The 20000-nt window shown below is 38.0% G+C and overlaps 1 protein-coding gene across 19 annotated transcripts in view; it reads right to left on the reverse strand.

Moving 5' to 3' along the window:
- The window catches only part of LOC136838808 (protein muscleblind-like), a 496719-nt gene that overhangs the window by 439906 nt on the left and 36813 nt on the right, over positions 1 to 20000 (reverse strand). For 10 of the 19 annotated variants that reach the window (XM_067104408.1, XM_067104405.1, XM_067104402.1 and 7 more), the window contains exon 2: positions 17374 to 18323. In XM_067104408.1, the coding sequence (XP_066960509.1) occupies positions 17374 to 17580 (207 nt within the window). In that variant the 5' untranslated portion in view covers positions 17581 to 18323. The remainder of the gene's footprint in view (positions 1 to 17373; positions 18324 to 20000) is intronic. The other 9 variants (XM_067104420.1, XM_067104407.1, XM_067104410.1 and 6 more) reach the window with 1 other exon arrangement.

Below are 20000 nucleotides of genomic sequence, written 5' to 3' on the forward strand. Positions count from 1 at the left end.
TGATAAATTTACCCCTCTCTCTCTCTCTCTCTCTCTCTCTCTCTCTCTCTCTCTCTGTGTGTGTGTGTGTGTGTGTGTGTTTCTGGAAACGTTCATTTTCAACTTGCCCAACCATAACCGCTTTCCTATACTATTTTACACACAAATATAATACTTTGGGTAATAATGTTAAACGTTGGTACGCATTAGTATTCCTTTTACAATTAGATTCTTAAAATGACCAGTTAAACAGCTATATGAATTTACAGAAGATAGCACATCTAAAAAAAGAACGGATTCAATGCCGGAGATTATAACGTTTACAGACCAGGAAAGACAACTTCCACCCCAGCTGCAACTCATTTTGCTGATGCATGGGAATACTGAATGCATATACGACAGCCCAAACCTTTGTCATAACCAATTCTTCCCCACAATCCAAGTTTTTACATGATGTCATGATGCTGTGGGTTTTTTGTTCATATCAGCAATGATGTAAATGGCCTAATGGCTATGGCTCTTGCCAACTCGCCCATACACACACACACACACACACAACTATATATATATATAATATATATATATATATATATATATATATATATATATATATATATATATATATATATATATATATATATATATATATATATATATATATATATATATATATATATATTGTAAAAAGCAGATATGTTAAAAAATGGTCTGACAATTAAAAAAAAAATAAATAACCTGTGCACCTATTTCTCCTCTCTGTTACATTAAGTACAATTACGGAAGAGCGACCAAGAACTGCTGAGTAATAGATGATGCCGAAATCAACACCTGCACCACAGTAAAATAAATCAGTGTAATTTAACTAAACATGATTCAAGTGTATGCTGCTTCATTACCATCTTCTGGAGAATTTCCGCCTCTGTAATGTCAAGGTGATTCACAATGAATTAACCAACAATGCAAGACAAAGGTCATCGCAAAAGTCCTTTAAAACAGGGATCGGAATGTGGTTTGCAACTTGGGCTTGTCGAAACTTTTTAAAGTTTATAAGCTCGATTCCATCAACATTCTGTTGCAAGTGAGTAAATTAATGTTTTACAAAGGCCTTTAAACAAATATTTCAATCAGGTTTCACTTATTAAAAACCCTAAATTAATCATCAAAACGCAAAACAAACTAATCGCCAACTACTTTCAACTTCTATCAAAATAATATCCCAATCGCATGAAACAAGAAGTGTCCCTTCTGCGTACAGTTAAAAACTTAACTCTGGAAAATACACAGCCCTTGAGCCACCCATAATAAAAATGGGGATCTGTCGTTGTTCATGGAAGCAATACAAACTTTACAACTCTCCACAAGACCACTTAGTAGTCAACTTTTCCTAAAACATCCAACTACACAAAAACTCAAGCACTCATTCTAATGTGTGATACGCACACACACACATAAATATATATATACATACACACATATATGTATATCATACATCCCTCGGTAAATTTAATAATGCGTCCAAGTACCAACATGCAAATACCTATGTTAAATGAATCATAAAAAACGCATTATTTTAGAATGTTAGAGTATGATATAACGTCTATAGCACACAAATGAACTTTTACAGACATGCAAATGACCAATGGAGTGTAACATCGCACCCATAAAAACGGAAGAAATCAACTTGGGTAATTTTTCCCTTTTCGTTAACTTCTTTTAATTCCATATTTTCGCACCGGCATTTCCTATTTTTGATTTTTACTACTTTATCTTTCACTATTTCCCTGTTGGGTTTTACCTTATACTTTCATATTTCCAATTAATTTTTCCCCCCTTGTTCACTCATTTCTACTTCCACCTTCCTCCTGACATTTGCTCTGAAAGTTAACCTTGGATTTTTTATCTTCACTTCCATATTTTCCTCACATACTTTATTCCGATATGTTTCCCAAATCATTAATAATAATTTCCTAAAGCTTACTTCTCAACCCAGGCCCCGTATCCCTTCAACCCTGGTATACCAACAGAAAACACACCTTGAATCAACATCCATTAATAGAAGTAATAGGGGGTGGTAGTGGGTGGGGAGGGGGAGTTGGGGATCCTTACACCAACTTTAAGTATGATGGCGTTCGAAATCACCGCCACCTTTAAGTAAACCTTTCCACGCCGGATGTTTACCTTTAAGTAACCTTGCCAGCCTTCCTCCCGACAGCTTAGCTTGCCTCCTTTAAGTAACCTGTTTCGAGTCATCTGGTGCACATCTAGCGGTGTTTTTCGGTGTTTCGCCAGGTGCATCAAAATAATATTAATAACATCTGCAAAACTCTTTTCTTCGGTTTGTTTCTTTGGCCACAAAACTCTTAACACATTCCTGACTACGTTGGAAGTCCATATCATTTACAGCATTTTATAACTCAATTAAAAATTATTATAATGTCTACAGTTTAAAGCAGGTACGCCGTTCTTCAATAAAGCAAGAGTTGCGTCCACCTCTTACATTTCCGCATTATATTCATTCATATATCACTTACTGTGATTATAAACGCACGCATACGACCTGAATGAAGGAAAGATCACCCTTGACATTCATCTGAACTCACAGCGTCGGAGAAAATAAACATCATTACCCATGATTTCCATTACCGTGGGACCAAAGCCCATAAATTGCGTCTCGATCCGTGGTTCGCCGATTTGTACGTTTTATGTCTGATGTATGAATCTTTTGACGCAATGCGCGCAAGCCTAAATAATTTTGTCGTTGAAACCGTGAATACAAAACACCACGCAAGCAAAATATATAATTTATTCCTACTTTATAAGTGATAGAGAGAGAGAGAGAGAGAGAGAGAGAGAGAGAGAGAGAGAGAGAGAGAGAGAGAATTATCGCTATAACTTCACATGCCGCAATGACGGTACGCCCATGACAACCCTCCTACCCCCTTAAACCTACCATCTCTTCCTTAAACCCCAACAAGAACTGATCTTTGTGACACGGCAATAGGGTTATTTTCTCACCCTCTCTACCCTTCAGTGCTGTCTGTCTGTCTGTCTCTCTCTCTCTCTCTCTCTCTTACTCCACCCATATTCCGCTCAACTAAACCACAAAAAAAAAAAAAAAGGACCAATACACCAAAATCCTACACAGTAACCTCGATAACATCACCCTCTTGGTGAGGGTTAGAAGAAAAAATGGGGAGGGGGTAGGAACCTTATCTGATAAGTATTCATTGATCTTCTGCCTATAAATACTGCTCAAGATGGTCATATTTACTCTCGCAAGTTTAACACACACATACACACACACAGAGAGAGAGAGAGAGAGAGAGAGAGAGAGAGAGAGAGAACCAAATGGTCACAATAAAGGTTAGCCGATGAGGGCGACTATACTACTCTAAACCCTCCTCTTCAAAGGTTATTGTAAATCACGGGTATAAGGTCCCCTCACAGACTTGAAAAAAAAAAAAAAAAAAAAAAAAAAAAGAGGGGGAGAGGACAAGGGAGGGAGGGGAAGGGGCAGCCGTTTAAAGGGAGTCCACTCGACGATAACGGTACATCAACTTCAATATTATTCCATCTTTAACACTGCGCTGTGATGCATTTTTGATGAATTCCTTTCTATATGTCTTGAAATCTGAAAACCAAAGATAAGAGAGAAGAAGAGTGTAATAACAGATTTAATAAAGATCAGTAAACTGGGAGAGCAAATATATTTTTAAGAAATACAGAACGGCCCCTTCCGTGCTGACAGATCCTGGAATCTAGCACACCTGAAATTCTAAGAATTCTCGCCCAAAACTATTGAATTATCACTGCGGTTTTCCAATGGGCATACATTTGCCCAATTATGACGTCAAACTTTATATTTTTTCTGGCCATATTCATCTCCGCTTTTCAAACAAGTAGTCAAAGCAAAATTCTTGAACATTTCGGAGATAGCATGTGATATATATATATATATATATATCTGTATGTTAAGACTTTAACTTTAAATATATGTATATTAAATAAAACGTGGACGAATTTCATGAACTATGAAAAGACGAATCCAGGGAGGAGGAGGAGGAGGAGGAGGAGGAGGAGGAGGAGGAGGAGGAGGAGGAGGAGGAGGAGGAGGAGGAGGAGGAGGAGGAGAGAGAGAGAGAGAGAGAGAGAGAGAGAGAAAATTAGGGCTAGTGATCAGGCCTATGACATGTCTCCTGTCTTTGCCTCCCACAACTTTACCGTTTAAAATGGCAGGAAAGACTCCCCACAGCCCTAAAAAACAGAAAACATAGTGAATAATATCGTTAATAAAAGTCAAAGAAGACAGAAAAGGCTCAGTATGTAATCAATCGGCCGCGCAATGGCGGAGGCAATAAAGTAAAACAAATCTGAAAGACCGAAGGCTAAGCGAAGTAGGAAGCTACGAGGAAGAGGGTCTCGTAAGCCTACAAGATGTTTTCAGGCAATCGCAGCCACAGAGAAGGATTTGGAGGAGAGAAACATAATAATAAAACGATACACGATAAAAACATAACAGGCGGAAAGAAAGTTACAGAATACCCGATTTTATACATCCAATAATATCGTAACATTTGTTTAATTACCGGTACCTCTGAACTTCTCATGAAGTCAAAGTGATGTTGCTTTGATTGACTGAAAACTCCCCTGAAATAAAGAAATCATCCATTTGTTGATTTTAATCCACGACGTTATTAAATGAAATGATGACCTAGTAAAATAAATAAAATTTACACACTCTACTGGTTACGAAGGAAAGTCAAATTTCCAATGAGGTTCATTATATATACTCTCTGGATGTTTAACCCTTTAGCAATAAACTCTTGCACGAGGAAGCTACACAAAAAACAACGATACCATATGCATAGACGTTGCTAAACTCTTGCACGAGGAAGCTACACTAAAAACAACGATACCACATGCATAGACATAAGATTAAATAACCAAACGCCGTTCAACTACGAACAGCAGCCGCTAACCTTTAGAAAGCGGGGCTCAAAAACAGCAACAACAAAAGCAAGTATTCAGCGTCACTCATTTTGTATGAGAGCAAGACGTTCCCAGAAACCTTGCCTACCTGGTCTCCATTCATCAATTCAACACGTGTGTGTATATTTTTATGTGTGTGTATGTGTGACCGTGGTGTGTGTGTTTCCTAATACAAAAGGACACTTGTATTGTTCATTCTAAAGACCTTTTCCGGGTGACTAAATAAACCTTAGACAATGAAACCGGTGTCATTTCCAAAAGGCTACCCATGTAGCATTCTATAATGGGGAATAGAGAGGCGATTCGGGATTTCTGTGCTGCCGTTACTTATCTCGATTAACTATGCTATTTGGACATGTCTTTAATATCAAATTATAAATTAAATGAAGAAAGGTCGACTCGTGCAGCGACACGTCAAGAGAGTTACAGACGAAAGTCAATCACGGTTAACGCAAGAAAATGTGACGTACATTCTCTTCTCTCACTTTTTGCAAATATGCATAGATGGAAGATTTATGAGAGATCAGTGTTAAGCAAATGAGAAAACCACGAGACTGACAACTGGCTGACAAGTCCGAGAGAGCAGGCTAGACGACAGGACACTGTAGGTCAGGCCATCAGGCAATGTATTATCGAGCCACCGAGGGAAAGATGGGGCTTGATGTAAGGGGGAACTGGGGAGATCAATCCTTCTTAGGGGTGCTATGGGGACGAGAGAGAGTGTTTGTGTGTGTGTTAGCCCCTATCAACAAGGCGACAAGGTGAAAGAAGGACGATAGGTTATGCGAGGGATTCCACATATCCGCTCCTCCCCAACCCCTCTGCCACATATTCCTTTTTTCTTTTCTTTTTTTTTTCTTTTAATTGTCTACGGTTGGATTGATGTAATGGATGCCATTCTAACCACTCTTGTCTACCGTTAAATTATGACTACCTATCCTTTAACATACACACGTGGAAGTAAACAGAAAAACTGAAGAGAAATAATTATATGAAATTATTTCCACACATTACACATGGTCCCGCGTCACGAATGTTTTGACTGTGTGTGTGTGTGTGTGTGTGTGTGTGTGTGTGTGTGTGTGTGTGTGTGTGTGTGAGAGAGAGAGAGAGAGAGAGAGAGAGAGAGAGAGAGAGAGAGAGATCCATCAGTGTTAAGTGAGAAGTCTTGTTTTCTTGCCCTATATACCATACACAATCTTTGGTGGTGCAGTGAAAGACGATACCTAAAGTTCACTGCTGCGGCATTGAAGCACTTGAGAGAGAACACCCACCACCCACCTTGCGATGCCGATTCCTCCGACCATAGGAGATTGACCACCTAGTTCGCAGGAGGAAAATACATAATTGTCCACTTCATTTTCATTTACCTATATACTTTTTGTGTGGATGTTGAGCCAAACTTACCACACACTAGCAACAGCTAAGGATTTTTACTGCAGTACAGACTCACAAATACAAGATAACAATATTACTCACACAGCCGTGAGAGCAACGGTATTCGGGGGGGTTTATTCACTAAACGAAGTTGGAGATAAAGCTATGTAATAAGAAATAAATAATTGCAACTCAGACTGCGTGTACAATGGAAACTACCGGTCACTTTTTTGCCGCCAACGTCAAGGTTGGGACTCAAAGTCGACCATTCTACCCGGAACATTGGCGTTTTTTCCTTGCACTGTCAATAACAATACATCAAATCAATGAACTGCTTCCAAATTTTGTAGTACTAAGTCTTCTCTTAGACACAAATATAAATTTTTCCCTGGTCATGTTATATCTATATCAAATTTTTCCTTAATACAGACACACCCCATATAATAAATAAATAAATATATACATTATATGTATATCAAGAGACAGAGAGAGATTGGTTTATGCAAATGCATGGTATATGCACTTGCTCATTTTGGCTGTAATTTACTGACCCCCAAAAATATTTTCGGTAAAAGCAACAAAATTGCATAATGATTGTTTCCTAACACGAATGATACGCAGTCTCCCAAATATTCAAAGACGACTTTCCCAGGAGAGAGAGAGAGAGAGAGAGAGAGAGAGAGAGAGAGAGAGAGAGAGAGAGAGAGAGACCTGCAGAAAAACCAAAGAAAAGAGGTCTGGACGAAAATTCAGTGGTTGGCCAATAAGACGCAACAGAGAAGATGCAGACGGAAACTCGTTCAAGACAGTTACCACCGTGCGATGGTGCAGCCGTCCATTCCCTGTCTTAATTGAGAGACCTTTGTGCCTGTTAATGCAATCCCCTCACGTCACAATGACAGAGGGAGATCGAAAAGGGAATGCGGCGGAGCGGGAAGAGAGGGGGAAGGGGGTTAAAAGGGCCGGGAGAAAGACGAAATCTATGGCCACGCTCACTTAGCGAAGCCAGACGGCGACCTCGCACAAAGCAATTAAAATCATATAGAGGCAACTGCTCGACTCTTTCCACATAATGCATTTGACCCTCTCCGTCAAAGAGGGAGAATGCAAATCGCCTTTCTCTTCGTCTCTCTTCACTTGGCTCAACACTTGGTGAGGCCGTGATCCTCGGCCACTCTCTAAGTACTGTACGTTAATGTCCGGAGACCGCATTTGAGATGTCGATGCAATCTGTACAGCCTTAATCTCGTGTCCTTTAAAAATCACATATTATAAACACTAAGGAATTAGTAAAATGTTCTTTTAAATTAATAAACCACCGTCAGTAATATATTCTTTACAAGAGATTCAAAATATTCCACTGAGAGAGAGAGAGAGAGAGAGAGAGAGAGAGAGAGAGAGAGAGAGAGAGAGAGAGATAAATATATATTATATTTATATATATTAAAATTATATATATATATATATATATATATATATATATATATATATATATATATATATATATATATATATACATGCAATGGGAAAAATATCCATAAAAAAATCAGAAATAAAGAAACAGGGGATTACAATAAAAACGGATACATTATCGAAGAAAGCAAAAGCCCTAAAAAGAAAAGTTATCATCCACAGTAACACGACAGTTCTTCTCTACACGAACAAACCAATTTAAAGGACAACTTCTTCCAACCAAACATCGTTTCAAGAACCTCGATAAAAAAAATGGATAAGACCACCACTATTTGCAGGAAATTTAAATGCGAAAAACACATCCACTTACACATACACATGTAAATTATATCACTTGAATTTCAAATAAAAGAAGAATGGAGAAATAAGAACATTATTCGTGGACATTACTGTTAATGGTACCTGAAAGCCTCTTGAAAATTGAGCACCTCCAAATATTCTCTTATTCTTCCAAATAGGATTAAATATCTTACTGTCAAACCACACTAAAAGAATTTTCAAATTTATCGACGAATCTAAACTTCAAGACTGTAAATTCGCAATGAAAGCTAAATAGTCAGGGATTCGTTACGGAAAAAAAAAGTCTTTCCAAATTTTAAATACATACCAAAATCGACTGCCACCTTTAGAAACCGATTGCTTAAAGCAAGAAAAAAAAAAAATCTTTTCACTTTCAGAAAACTCCAAATGGATTCCGGTATTCATCGCACAAAACTGACATTTATATTCACCTTACAATTTCCTTCGCTAAATACCAAACTGCACTGAAACCAATCGCATTTTAAACAGTTAATGACCCCTTCCGGAAGTCAGATGTAAATTCTAATCCTTCTCATCACTAAGTAAAAATCAAAATAAATGTACAAACTATATAAATGAGTAAAGTAAACTAAGAGATCTTTACACGGCAAGTGTTGGGTGTGTATGCTCAACCAAGTAGCTATTCTGGGTAAACACCATTAGACAAACACTGCCTACAACTTACTGGACTGACATCAAAACGCTTGAGGAATATTCATAATTTTTTCCCCAATTTTTACAGGATTAAAGTAGAAACTCAGAAATTTCAGTAACTCCTCCAGTACTATACTGTATATATATATGTATGTATATATAAATTATACTCTATATACCCTGTATATATACATATATGTGTGTATGTGTATACATAGTATATATATATTATATAATAAGATAGAGAGAGTGATATCCGTGTAAGTAATATACAATATTCAAAAAAATTCCCCACATTAAATTTATAGAACAGTCACATGTAACACATACGGCTTGCATAAATTCCATGTCTCTGAACATTCGTGCATAATTACAAAAAGAAGAACATCCCCTCCTGAATAACTATAATTCACTAAATATCATTAACATGACGTGCTATCTGGCAAAATGAATATACTTTCATAAATGAATTCTAAATCCAAAAAGCCAACTTTCACGAATTAATTAAAAACTTCCTTAACCCGATACAAAAAAACCCCTTCATTAATTCCTCTTTTGCCCGAAACAATTTGTAATTTTACACAACACACGCTGGCTTGTTTAAGATAACCAATACAAATGAGAGAAGAAACTAAAGTTCCAAAGAAGGGTTGGAGATGCTTAGTAAACTATTACATTTCCTTATGAAGGCATGTCAGATAGTAGGGGGAAAAAGGACAGAAAAGCATACTAAGGAAAACATTAATAACGAGATTCTGACGCAAAAATTCACAAAAAAAAGGGGGGGGGGCAATGAAGGGAGATAAAAAAAAAAAGGAAAGAAAGAAAGGAAGAGATACCGTTAACAGAAAAGAATAATAATAGCAATAATGAAGTGGGATTTTCGCTAATAAGCAGTTCTTTTTTTATCGCATGATGAGCCAGCGCTCTATACTTTCCGAATATTAAACAGTTTAAGCTACGTAAATAACACACATGATGATGATGGACGATTATTGTGATGCTCATTGGGCGTGAAGAAGGAGGAGGAGGAGGAGGAGGAGGAGGAGGAGGAGGAGGAGGAGGAGGAGGAGGAGGAGGAGGAGGAGGAGGAGGAGGAGGAGGAGGAGGGATGCAGTAAAGAGCGAGGAGCAGGAGTAGCAGGAAAGAAACCGAGAGGAACGGAAGTAGGAAATGCAATTTACAAGAAAGAAGCAACAAAGAAAGTGGCAAGAAGAGAGAAAGCCAAATACATGTTAACGCCAATTTCCGTTTTATATACATATTCATTGTGAAATTACTTATTAAAATATATACAAACAAAAGTAAATATTTGTACGTACGGCTGCCCCTGTGCGATAATGAACGTGAACACATCCAGTAACTAGATAAACAAGGCGTACACACTATAAATGGAGATGACAGAACTAAGAAATTGCCGCGCGGGATGGGAAAAATGACTTACAAGGAAGAGGAGGATGTGCAGGGTACGCTGAAAAATCATTACCCTCAACGTACAATTTCCCAACAGGATGTTTACAAGGATATGTGCATTATGTGTGCGAGTTAAATTAGATCGGGTTCCCGAACATCCAATCCAGGTGGCGTCGTCTATCATTCAATTTCATTCATTTCTCATGACTTTCCCATAAATAATTAAATCGCAATTGCAGTGTAGATAGAGCTCGCTGGCTGGCTGGCTCGCTCGCTCGCTTCCCCTCTCACGGATCGTACGCTTCCTCTTTGCATGTCCCCTGATTCCTCCTCTTCTCTCTCTACCTGACATGATCAACCATGGGTTTCGAAGCAAGTCGGCGCGTGGAGGCTTAAGTTACAGCCATTATTATCCACATTAGCCACTTCCTTGTCGCCTGCTCCTCTCCCCCCACCGCTCCTTCCAACCCTCTTCCCCTCAACATCCTCCGACCTCCACCCTAAGGTTCCTCCTAAAGCTTAATTTTCGTCTGGGGGCTCCAGACGCCAATTACTATATTAATACTTTCCCTCTCTCACGCAGGTACTCCGTCAAAATCACTGTCTTCCCAGCGTCCTTGTTCTCATAATTATCATTATACAAGAGCGGTTTCTGGTTCGTTCCGTCTACAAACCTTAACCTCATTTTCACTTACCGTGACATTTTTTTCATTCTTTCTTTGTTTACGAGGATGAGGCAACTTGATAAGTCATATGCTTTTTGTATCGGTAATATATCTTGACGAGAGAGAGAGAGAGAGAGAGAGAGAGAGAGAGAGAGAGAGAGAGAGAGAGAGAGAGAGAGAGAGAGAGCACCCACACCTACTTGTCTTGTCTTACACCGAGGAAATTGCGATTCTAAGGTAATACGGCTAGAAGATGCCGTTCCGCTATTTCACTGTCACTGTTATAATTACACTGTGTAAGAGAGAGAGAGAGAGAGAGAGAGAGAGAGAGAGAGAGAGAGAGAGAGAGAGAGAGAACGGGGGAATGTAGCATCATTCTGTCGTATCTGGAAAGCCATCATCAAATCGTCCTGGGACAATTTTTATTTTTTTTTATAATAAAACAACCAGCCACCACCTCCGTTCTTTTCAATCTTACGTTAAATTCTTACTTATGGCTGAACTAATACATACTCGTGTTCACCGCATGCTAATGTCTGCAAAAAAAAAAGCCCTAACGCATTCACATTTAAAGCATTTTGTGTGTGAAATTCCATTACAAACTTAATGCAATACAAAGGATTAAAGAAATCAATATCCAAATAAAACAATTAACATACAAAATTCGAAGAGAGAGACGAGACATCACTGAACACAGCCTCTGCCGTTCATAAAGGGTTAAATCTCCTTTGAGATTGCTTTCCTTTCCACGTCGGTAAACAAAGCCTTGCTATAACAACGTTTACACCGTTTCTGATCCAAAGGGAAATAAAAAATATAATATAAAATGTTCTTCTACAAAATACTCGTAACGTCTTAAACATATGAAAATTCCTTTCTGCCTATTCACCGAATGTCTAGAATGTACAATGTTTCAATACATTAGCCCTTGTCACGTTGGAAAAGAAATCTCCTGCTTTTAATGCTCAACGGTGTAATATGGATACATCTCGTTGAAGGCTGAATGTAAAGCGCCAAAATGGGTTACGATAAACACTGAAATGGAAAAAAAAGCTATGAGCAAAATATTCTTAGCAGTCGCTCTTTACATTCCATCAAATTGGCTACTGCCAACAATAATGTGACATTATAGTGTGGGTGGAAGGAGGCTGTAGGGATGCTAGACTGCGGTGGGGGAGAGAGTAAGGGAAGCATGAGTAACGAGGAGCTACATTCCACACTCACTCTAAATTTGATTCTTTTCTGTTTTCTTCAGTCGTTATCGTCAAGATTTTTTTTTTTTTGCTCTAACATAATAATCTTGGTCACTGACTTCAATGCCACCAATTCCAAAAAAATAAAATAAAATAAAACAAAATAATAAAATAAAAACATACTGCTGGCACATGACTCAAACTTAACACACAAGCGGCATAAATAAAAAAAAAAAAAGAGGAAAGAGCGAGTAAAATAACATACAGGATTGTATGACCAAGTAGCTCTCTTTCTCTCTCATCAGTCCTCTATATTTAGACAGGGTATATTGATATCACTACCATTTGCCATTATCCATCAAATGAAACGCAGTTACTGACTCATTCGCAAAAGAAATGGCAATACCACTGCACTCGATAACTTCAAGCTATCTTATATTCATGTTCCGGAAAGAATGTGTACATATTTTGGTTAAGCTGGACTTGTAACTGCAAGGGCTCGCAAATTTCGCAGATATATGAAAGAATATCTTATCTTACGAGTGGTTTCATCCAGATGGAATAAAGACTACATCAAGGCCGTTCGGTTTGGATGCTATGCATTTTCAATGCGCAATAAACATTTTCCATCATCATCATGAACGTTCCCGTCTGGTATTTTTTCCATCTTCTTTCTCTTTTCATCCAAGCTGCAACCCAAAACGGTTGAAAACAAAAAATAAATAAAAGTTAAGTAATTCGCTGGATTCAGGGAACGCGCCTTCCCTGTCCGTTTCGAAAACCGAACACTAGTCACTCAGTTTGCAAGCTCGGAGAGAGAGAGAGAGAGAGAGAGAGAGAGAGAGAGAGAGAGAGAGAGAGAGAGAGAGAGAGAGAATCTACCGCCCGCTTGCCTCTGATACAAGAAGCGCTAAAAAACATTCATGGAAAATAATTTACGAGAAGTATATCCCGTAACGACATTCCATGTCATTATTCTACAGATGGCAACATAGCCTACAACTAATGCTTATCAGTCCAACGAATGCATCCATCTCTCCGTCAAAAACTCAAAAGCCGGCGAGGAACAAGATTATGGATTACAGTAACTAAATTAATAAAAAAGTCATAATCGATATAAATGTGTATTTTTTTCGTGAGCATAGACACGTTCTACGTAAACCCTGCAATACGAGAAAAGTACTTTCTTTGTTCATTTAAAGTATGAATTTTCAAGTTTTCCATTATTACGCTAAAAAATCCTCCATCAACGAAATGAACGAACACACACCATTAGTGCAAAACAAATAATGGGTCATGATAAATCCGTTATTATAGTAACTTTCATCTAGGTTACGTCAATAAAAAGCTGGAAAACAGCATAGCTTGAAAACTAAAAGCTAAAGAATTCCAGAGATGTCCGTGTGTGCTTCTACATTAACGCTTCTCATTACTAAATTTAACTGTCTTTTGATCAAACACTGATAACTCGTGTTAGCTGCATTTTCTCATTTGTCAAACACTTTAACTATCACCAAAAATCCAAGTTTAATTTTTTTAGTAATTTTATAAACTTGAGTTAAGCAAGCGCAATTTATTTCTTTTCAGGTACTATACTGCACTTTGCAACAACAGATAACTTACTATGAAAATAAGTAACCTATCAACGCACGCGCATACACACATAAGTTTCTCTTATACATTACTTCCTTTCCCCATTGAGATGGGGTGGCGAAAAAGGGTGGAGACTTCTGGTTATCAACAAGTCAGCACGCATGAGGGTGCTCAACCCTATGACCCTTTTCTTGACCCAAGCTAACGCTGGTACCCATTCCCAGCTGGGTGACCTGGTCGGAACTGAGTGCGAGGCAAATACTCTAGCACTACGCTATGGCACCACCATGCGCACCCCACACACATATTTTATTATATATATATATATATATATATATATATATATACACACATATTTTATATATATATATATATATATATATATATATATATATATATATATATATATATATATATATATATATAGAGAGAGAGAGAGTGAGAGAGAGAGAAAGTACAATTAACAACCTAATCAATTCCGTCAACCTTCAGGGGATCTACGCGAGCCCACGGGTAAATCTCTCTCACTCTCTCTCCGATTGAAAGCTTTTATCCGAAACATTCCATGGCAGACGGTGCCAGTATTTCAAAGCCCCGATGCATAGTCAATTACGCGGCCACACTGATCGCTGAATAAATAGAGATGATAGAATTTTCAAAAGACCTCTTGGGTCTGAGATACTCCGCTGAAAAAACAGACCAAATCAAACAATCAACAGCGCTGCATAAAGACGCCTTCGGAACCGCGATGTCCTTTCAGATTTTCAAAGGTAAATTCAATTGCTCTCCATAACGAAAGAGGTAAATCTGTCATATAACAAAGGAGGCTTAATACATAACAGGAACTTCAAACAAAATAGAATGATAAATTATATGGCAGAGAGAAATTTAAGTGATGAAGGGGGGTTGGATGTTCAGCTTATAATAAGTGATCCAATAACATCACAAGGGTGGCGCACTTAAAATGCAGCAGCGCTAAGTCATATTACTTCATAAAAATAAAAGTTCAAATACAACATCCCAGTATAGAGAGGTACAAGGTATTTCATACTAAATAGGAAAGGATAATCTAATTTTACTATATAGAAGTTTAAAATTATAGGACATAAACGTGAAGCTCGTAATGTATAATGCAGAGTTCAGCATCCAACAATCTTACATTAATGCGTGTCCTATAGCAATATAATCCTCCTTCCCATTAAAATAAAGTCGAAGCAACTTAAGAAATTCCTATTGCTGTAGGCTAACATGGTAGCAAGTACAATAAGCACCCACAGCGTTTCCATAAGCATAACCCTAAGCCCAAACGACATCAAAACAAACTGATACACAATTAATTCTCGTAAGACTGACAAAAAAAAATCTCATAAATAGTAAAAAGTATAAAAAGTATAAGATCTACTCTCGTTCTTTTCAATACATCTTACGAAGAAAACATGACGCAGATAAGATCTGAACGAGAGGAGAATAAATACACAGAAATTTAATGCAAAGAACATGCATGACCTCGGCGCCTGATCAAGACGGATAGCCACTGCATAATGAGGACTTTAAACGCACTGCCACGGCGCAATCCTATAACACATGGCACTGCGCAACGTTCATATAATGGCTGGATGCAAGGTCTAAATAATGGCATTGCCCAATATCAAAATACATACAGCGAGCTGCGGGGAAGAGAAAAATTGGTGTCTGTCTTCATCCGCTTACGTGGGGGTTGTTAATCAGTTCAAAATAAAAATGGGGGAATTTGTAGAGCGTAATGACGAAGCGCACATACGATGAGCTCAATTTTTTCTCGTGGTAGCATATTTTAACGAGTCCAAACAACGGTCATTATTTTAGTTATTTAAAACAACAACTGTAACTCTGGATCGCAATTACGCCATTCCTCAAATCCTTTTGTTTTAAATAGATTCGTCTCTACATCAAGCCCATTAGACAAGAGGGAAGTGAGTTTTCTCTTGTAATGACAATTTTATACACATTATATATATATCTTAGCATTGCGTCGAAAATTTTAAAATGCTTGTGTCACTGCACATACAATAAGAAAAAAAAAAACTTAACGACTAAGAATATTCAACTGAGTGGTAAACTTGTGAAACTGAAATGATAGATAATACTCCCCTTCCAACGTCAAACGCATCTATATAATACTTCAACCATCATACAAAGAAAAAAAAAAAAAAAAAAAGACGCGAGAAACATAAGCCACAATTTTCTTGCAGCCATTCTGAGGGAAAACAGGTGTTTTAGAGCCCTCACCTCAAAGTAAGGCTGATCTATGTTCTAGATAATTCTGAAACGCGATTCCTTCATTCCTTTCCACCCAATACTATATTATATTTCCAGTTTAATTAAGTTCTCATTCCCACACATCAGTTACCTATCTATCCGCAAATATGGCATGCATATACATTTTAATTAAATCTACTAGAACATAAACAAACGATTAATGGAAACTGAAACCATTTCTCCATTAATACTCATATAATTCAAGAATTTACTGGTAACTAATTTCCATAAAATGCAAAAAGTTTCATGAACAAACATTTTCTTGAAGCTCTTCATTATATCTACTGAAAAAACTTAAATTTACCTTTACCAAAACTATTTTTTAATCACTGTCATAAAGAGACGTTGCTAGCATTTGACTAAATGCCTGTTGAACCAACTTGAGCATTTAAAAATAGTCTCTTTTTGCAAACAAAATTAATCTACACTGGCCAATTTCTAATGGTTTATTATCATTATTTAAAAATTTTCATACCAAGATTTTCTAAAATTATCTTCTTTTAAAATAAATTTATCCTCTGTTTTAAAGTATTCACTAACAAATAATATTTTTGCATACTACTCTTAAACTTCAGCTTTACTTAACCTAGCATCTACAAATAAAAAAAAGTTTTCTTACTCAAAATGGCTTTCAATACGAAAATCCACAGTGGACATTACTTCAAAGTACTTTGCATTCGGCCCCTAGCTGCAACCCTTTTCATTCCTATAACTGTACCGCCAATCATATCTTTTCTTCCATCTTACTTTCCACCCTCTTCCAACAATTGTTTCATAGTGCAACTGCGAGGTTTTCATCCTGTTACATCTTTTAAACCTCTTACTCTCAATTTCCCTTTCAGCGCTGAATGACCCCATAGGTCCCAGTGCTTGGCCTTCGGCGTAAAATATCATTCTAATAAGAAAATCGTAGGTATTCCTAACAGTTACTTGAAATGCTTCCATACAAAACACGTTCACTCCCAAATTAATAATGTGAAATAAAACCCAACCTTTACAGAAAAACCAGCAAGTAATTAAGCTTCACCGACCGCACTTACACCTAAAAACTTTATTTTTCTATTCTTCTGGGATATAAAGAACGGACAACGTGTGCTGTACTGTCAATAATATTTTCCAGGTCTTTAAATATCCGTACTCCAGTATAAATGAATGTTACAGAAGACGAACTCAGCTCCGCACGACATAATAAATTACCTCCCTACCATAATAAATGTTATACAACTGTCAGCCAAAAATCAGGGCGGTCATCATATACACAAACTGAGGCAATGAAAACTGAAGGAAGAATGCTTTTATGATACAAATTCTTGATTCATAAACCTACAATTTTGAGTTGCATTAAAAATTAAAACAATTTAAAAGGGAGAGCATAATTATCTATTCACTGGGAGTCATCTTTACTACACTTATGCTAGAAAGAAAAGGGCCAGACCTACCTTAATGGAGTCATAGCAAGCAGTGACGCGTCCATTTTGGACCTCGACGTTGGGCGGCGGATGGGCGAACTTGCATTCGGTGTCTGGGCGGGTACACTTGTTCCTCTGGAACTCGCGACACACCTCGAGCTGAAGCCAACGTGAGTCCTTGACGTTCAGGAAATTATTCACATTGACCATTGCCATGTTTGGCACCCCACTGACCATGGGGGTGCTGTAGGGAGCGCTGTGCGCGGCTCCAACCGTAGGATCCAGCTGGCCGGTTGTTGAGACTCCGAAGGGAGTCTCTCTGTCACCTCCAACAAAAGCTCTTGATACCAAGAGTGGGGCAAGCAAGAGGAGGAGGGCAGGAAGGACAGCAGCAGCAGCGGCGGCGGCAGCGACAGCAGCGGCACCACAGCAGTCCAGTCAAGTGCTGTGTGGTAATGAAGAAGTAGTAGTACAAGTAGAAGGATTGATGGTTGATGGCAGGTTTGGGATTTTCTTTCTGACGTTTAAAATGTATCGGAGGAAGCTGCCAGGTTCCGGGCGCACACGCACTCTTTCGCTTTTTCTTTGGTTTCCTTAATTTCTATCTTTTTCTTTCTCTTTTTTCCTTTCCTTTTCTTACTTTTTAATTTATATATATAAAATCATGTAATTTACTTTCAGCTCGTCACTTAGCTAACCACATTACCCTCTACACCGACATATATATATATATAAAGAGATATTAAGCCCACACAGACAGCAATAAAGCCTCAGGAGTAAAAGCAAACCACGATTGTCCAGGACGGTTTTTGTTTTTTGTATATTTATATATATATATAGATATATATAAGCGAGAGCGTGTGGGTAGAATATATATGGTCAAAAGGTGGTGGTGGTGTGGCTGGCAGGTGTGGAGGATTCAAGAAGCAAGCTGGCTGGCTGGAGTGTCACGTGATTGGCAGGCACTCTCCGGGTAGGGTCTGCAAGAGAGAGAGGAAGGACGACGTCACATGGTGAACCACACCGGCCGGCCCACTACTACTACTACTACTACCACGACTATTGCTACTACTACTGCTACTAATACTACTACTACAACTATTTCTGCTACTAATTGATTCTATTCCAAATGCAACCACACAAATAAAAACAGAGTCTAAGCTACCACTCCAGAGGCACCTTCATGCCACTTCACACACACACACACACAGACACACACACACACAACTGACTTAAAAAAAATTCATTGTTCAAACAAGCATCCACACACACAAGCAAACACGCTCACACAAAACCAAGCAACAAAAATCAGGCTCACTCGCAATCATACCCCACCACCACCGCCACCACTATTCAAGCACCACCCGGCACCCAACACTACCATCACCACCATAGCAAAAGGCAAATCAAAATCTATCGCCTACGCAATAAAAAGTGACATCATAAAAGTACTAATAAAACTCCTTTTTTTTCTAACAAAAGGAAAACTGAACTATGATGTTTATAGCATCTATCGAACACTAATATCAGGAAAAAATGCAGGTGACATCAAAACATATCAAAATGAAAATAACTCTCCATTTATCGTCTTTATATTCGGTGTTGGCTACCAGGCGACGCGTCCCCACAAGGGACAATGCTACGACCTCTGCTGATTTGTCGAAAAGGGTCAAAGGTAAGGGTGGCGATGAGCTTTTGAGGGGGCCACAAAAAGGACGGGGACAGGTCAGGCACTGCGGCATAGAACTACTCATTCACAGCTTTGGAATTAGGCCAAGAGTTAGAGAGAATAGAAGGAAAGAAGGTTGAGATGGCACAACGGGTAATAAAGCAAGGATCAGAATAATAAGAATAACTAACATACGTCAAGAAAATGATGTAGGCGATGAGGGGACGACAGATTATGAATGGAAGGAACCTACCGTGACGTGAATGAAATTCTATGTAGATGAATTTTTTTAAAAGGACTAAGGAGATAACATATCTTCTACAAGTCCCTTTCCCCTTTTTCCCAACTGCTTCCCTGAAATAACCTCCCATTCCTAGTTTTTTCCAACTTGACAGGGAATGAACACTTTTTCCTTTCATACTCAATTGGGAAGAAAATGATGGGAATGGGAGCAGGTGGACACACGATTGAATGGTTACACACACTGGCCAAGAAAGATCTCTAAAGGTGGCTAGAGTAATGGCTTACCAAGGTTGTCACCGCCAGTCTAGATATTAAAAATAGGCAATTTATATATAAGGCATATAGCAAATATGGATTTTATATGAAAAAAGTTATTGCAAAAAATATTTAGACCACAAAGCATGGTTAAAGGTACATGAAAGTACACTATATTAATGTAATAATTAAAACAACTGGTCATACCAACATTCAAAATCTTTGGATACTAGCTGTCAAAAACACTTTCCATGGACTGTCAAATGGCAAGTTTGTTTAAATATGTAAAATATGACCGAATCATGAAAAACTACAGAAATGATCTATGTACCATTGTAAAATGCTCACAATCATACTAAACAATCCAAGAGAAAGGTAGTCATGCTTGAACACTCATGCACAAAAATTTGGTAAGCAAATAACACTGTAACATGAGATACTGCAAATACAAATGGAAATGAAGAGAAGCAACGAAAAACTAAAACTTGAA

Source organism: Macrobrachium rosenbergii, chromosome 5 (genome assembly GCF_040412425.1).
Source record: "Macrobrachium rosenbergii isolate ZJJX-2024 chromosome 5, ASM4041242v1, whole genome shotgun sequence".
NCBI classification, from domain to species: Eukaryota; Metazoa; Arthropoda; class Malacostraca; order Decapoda; family Palaemonidae; genus Macrobrachium; species Macrobrachium rosenbergii.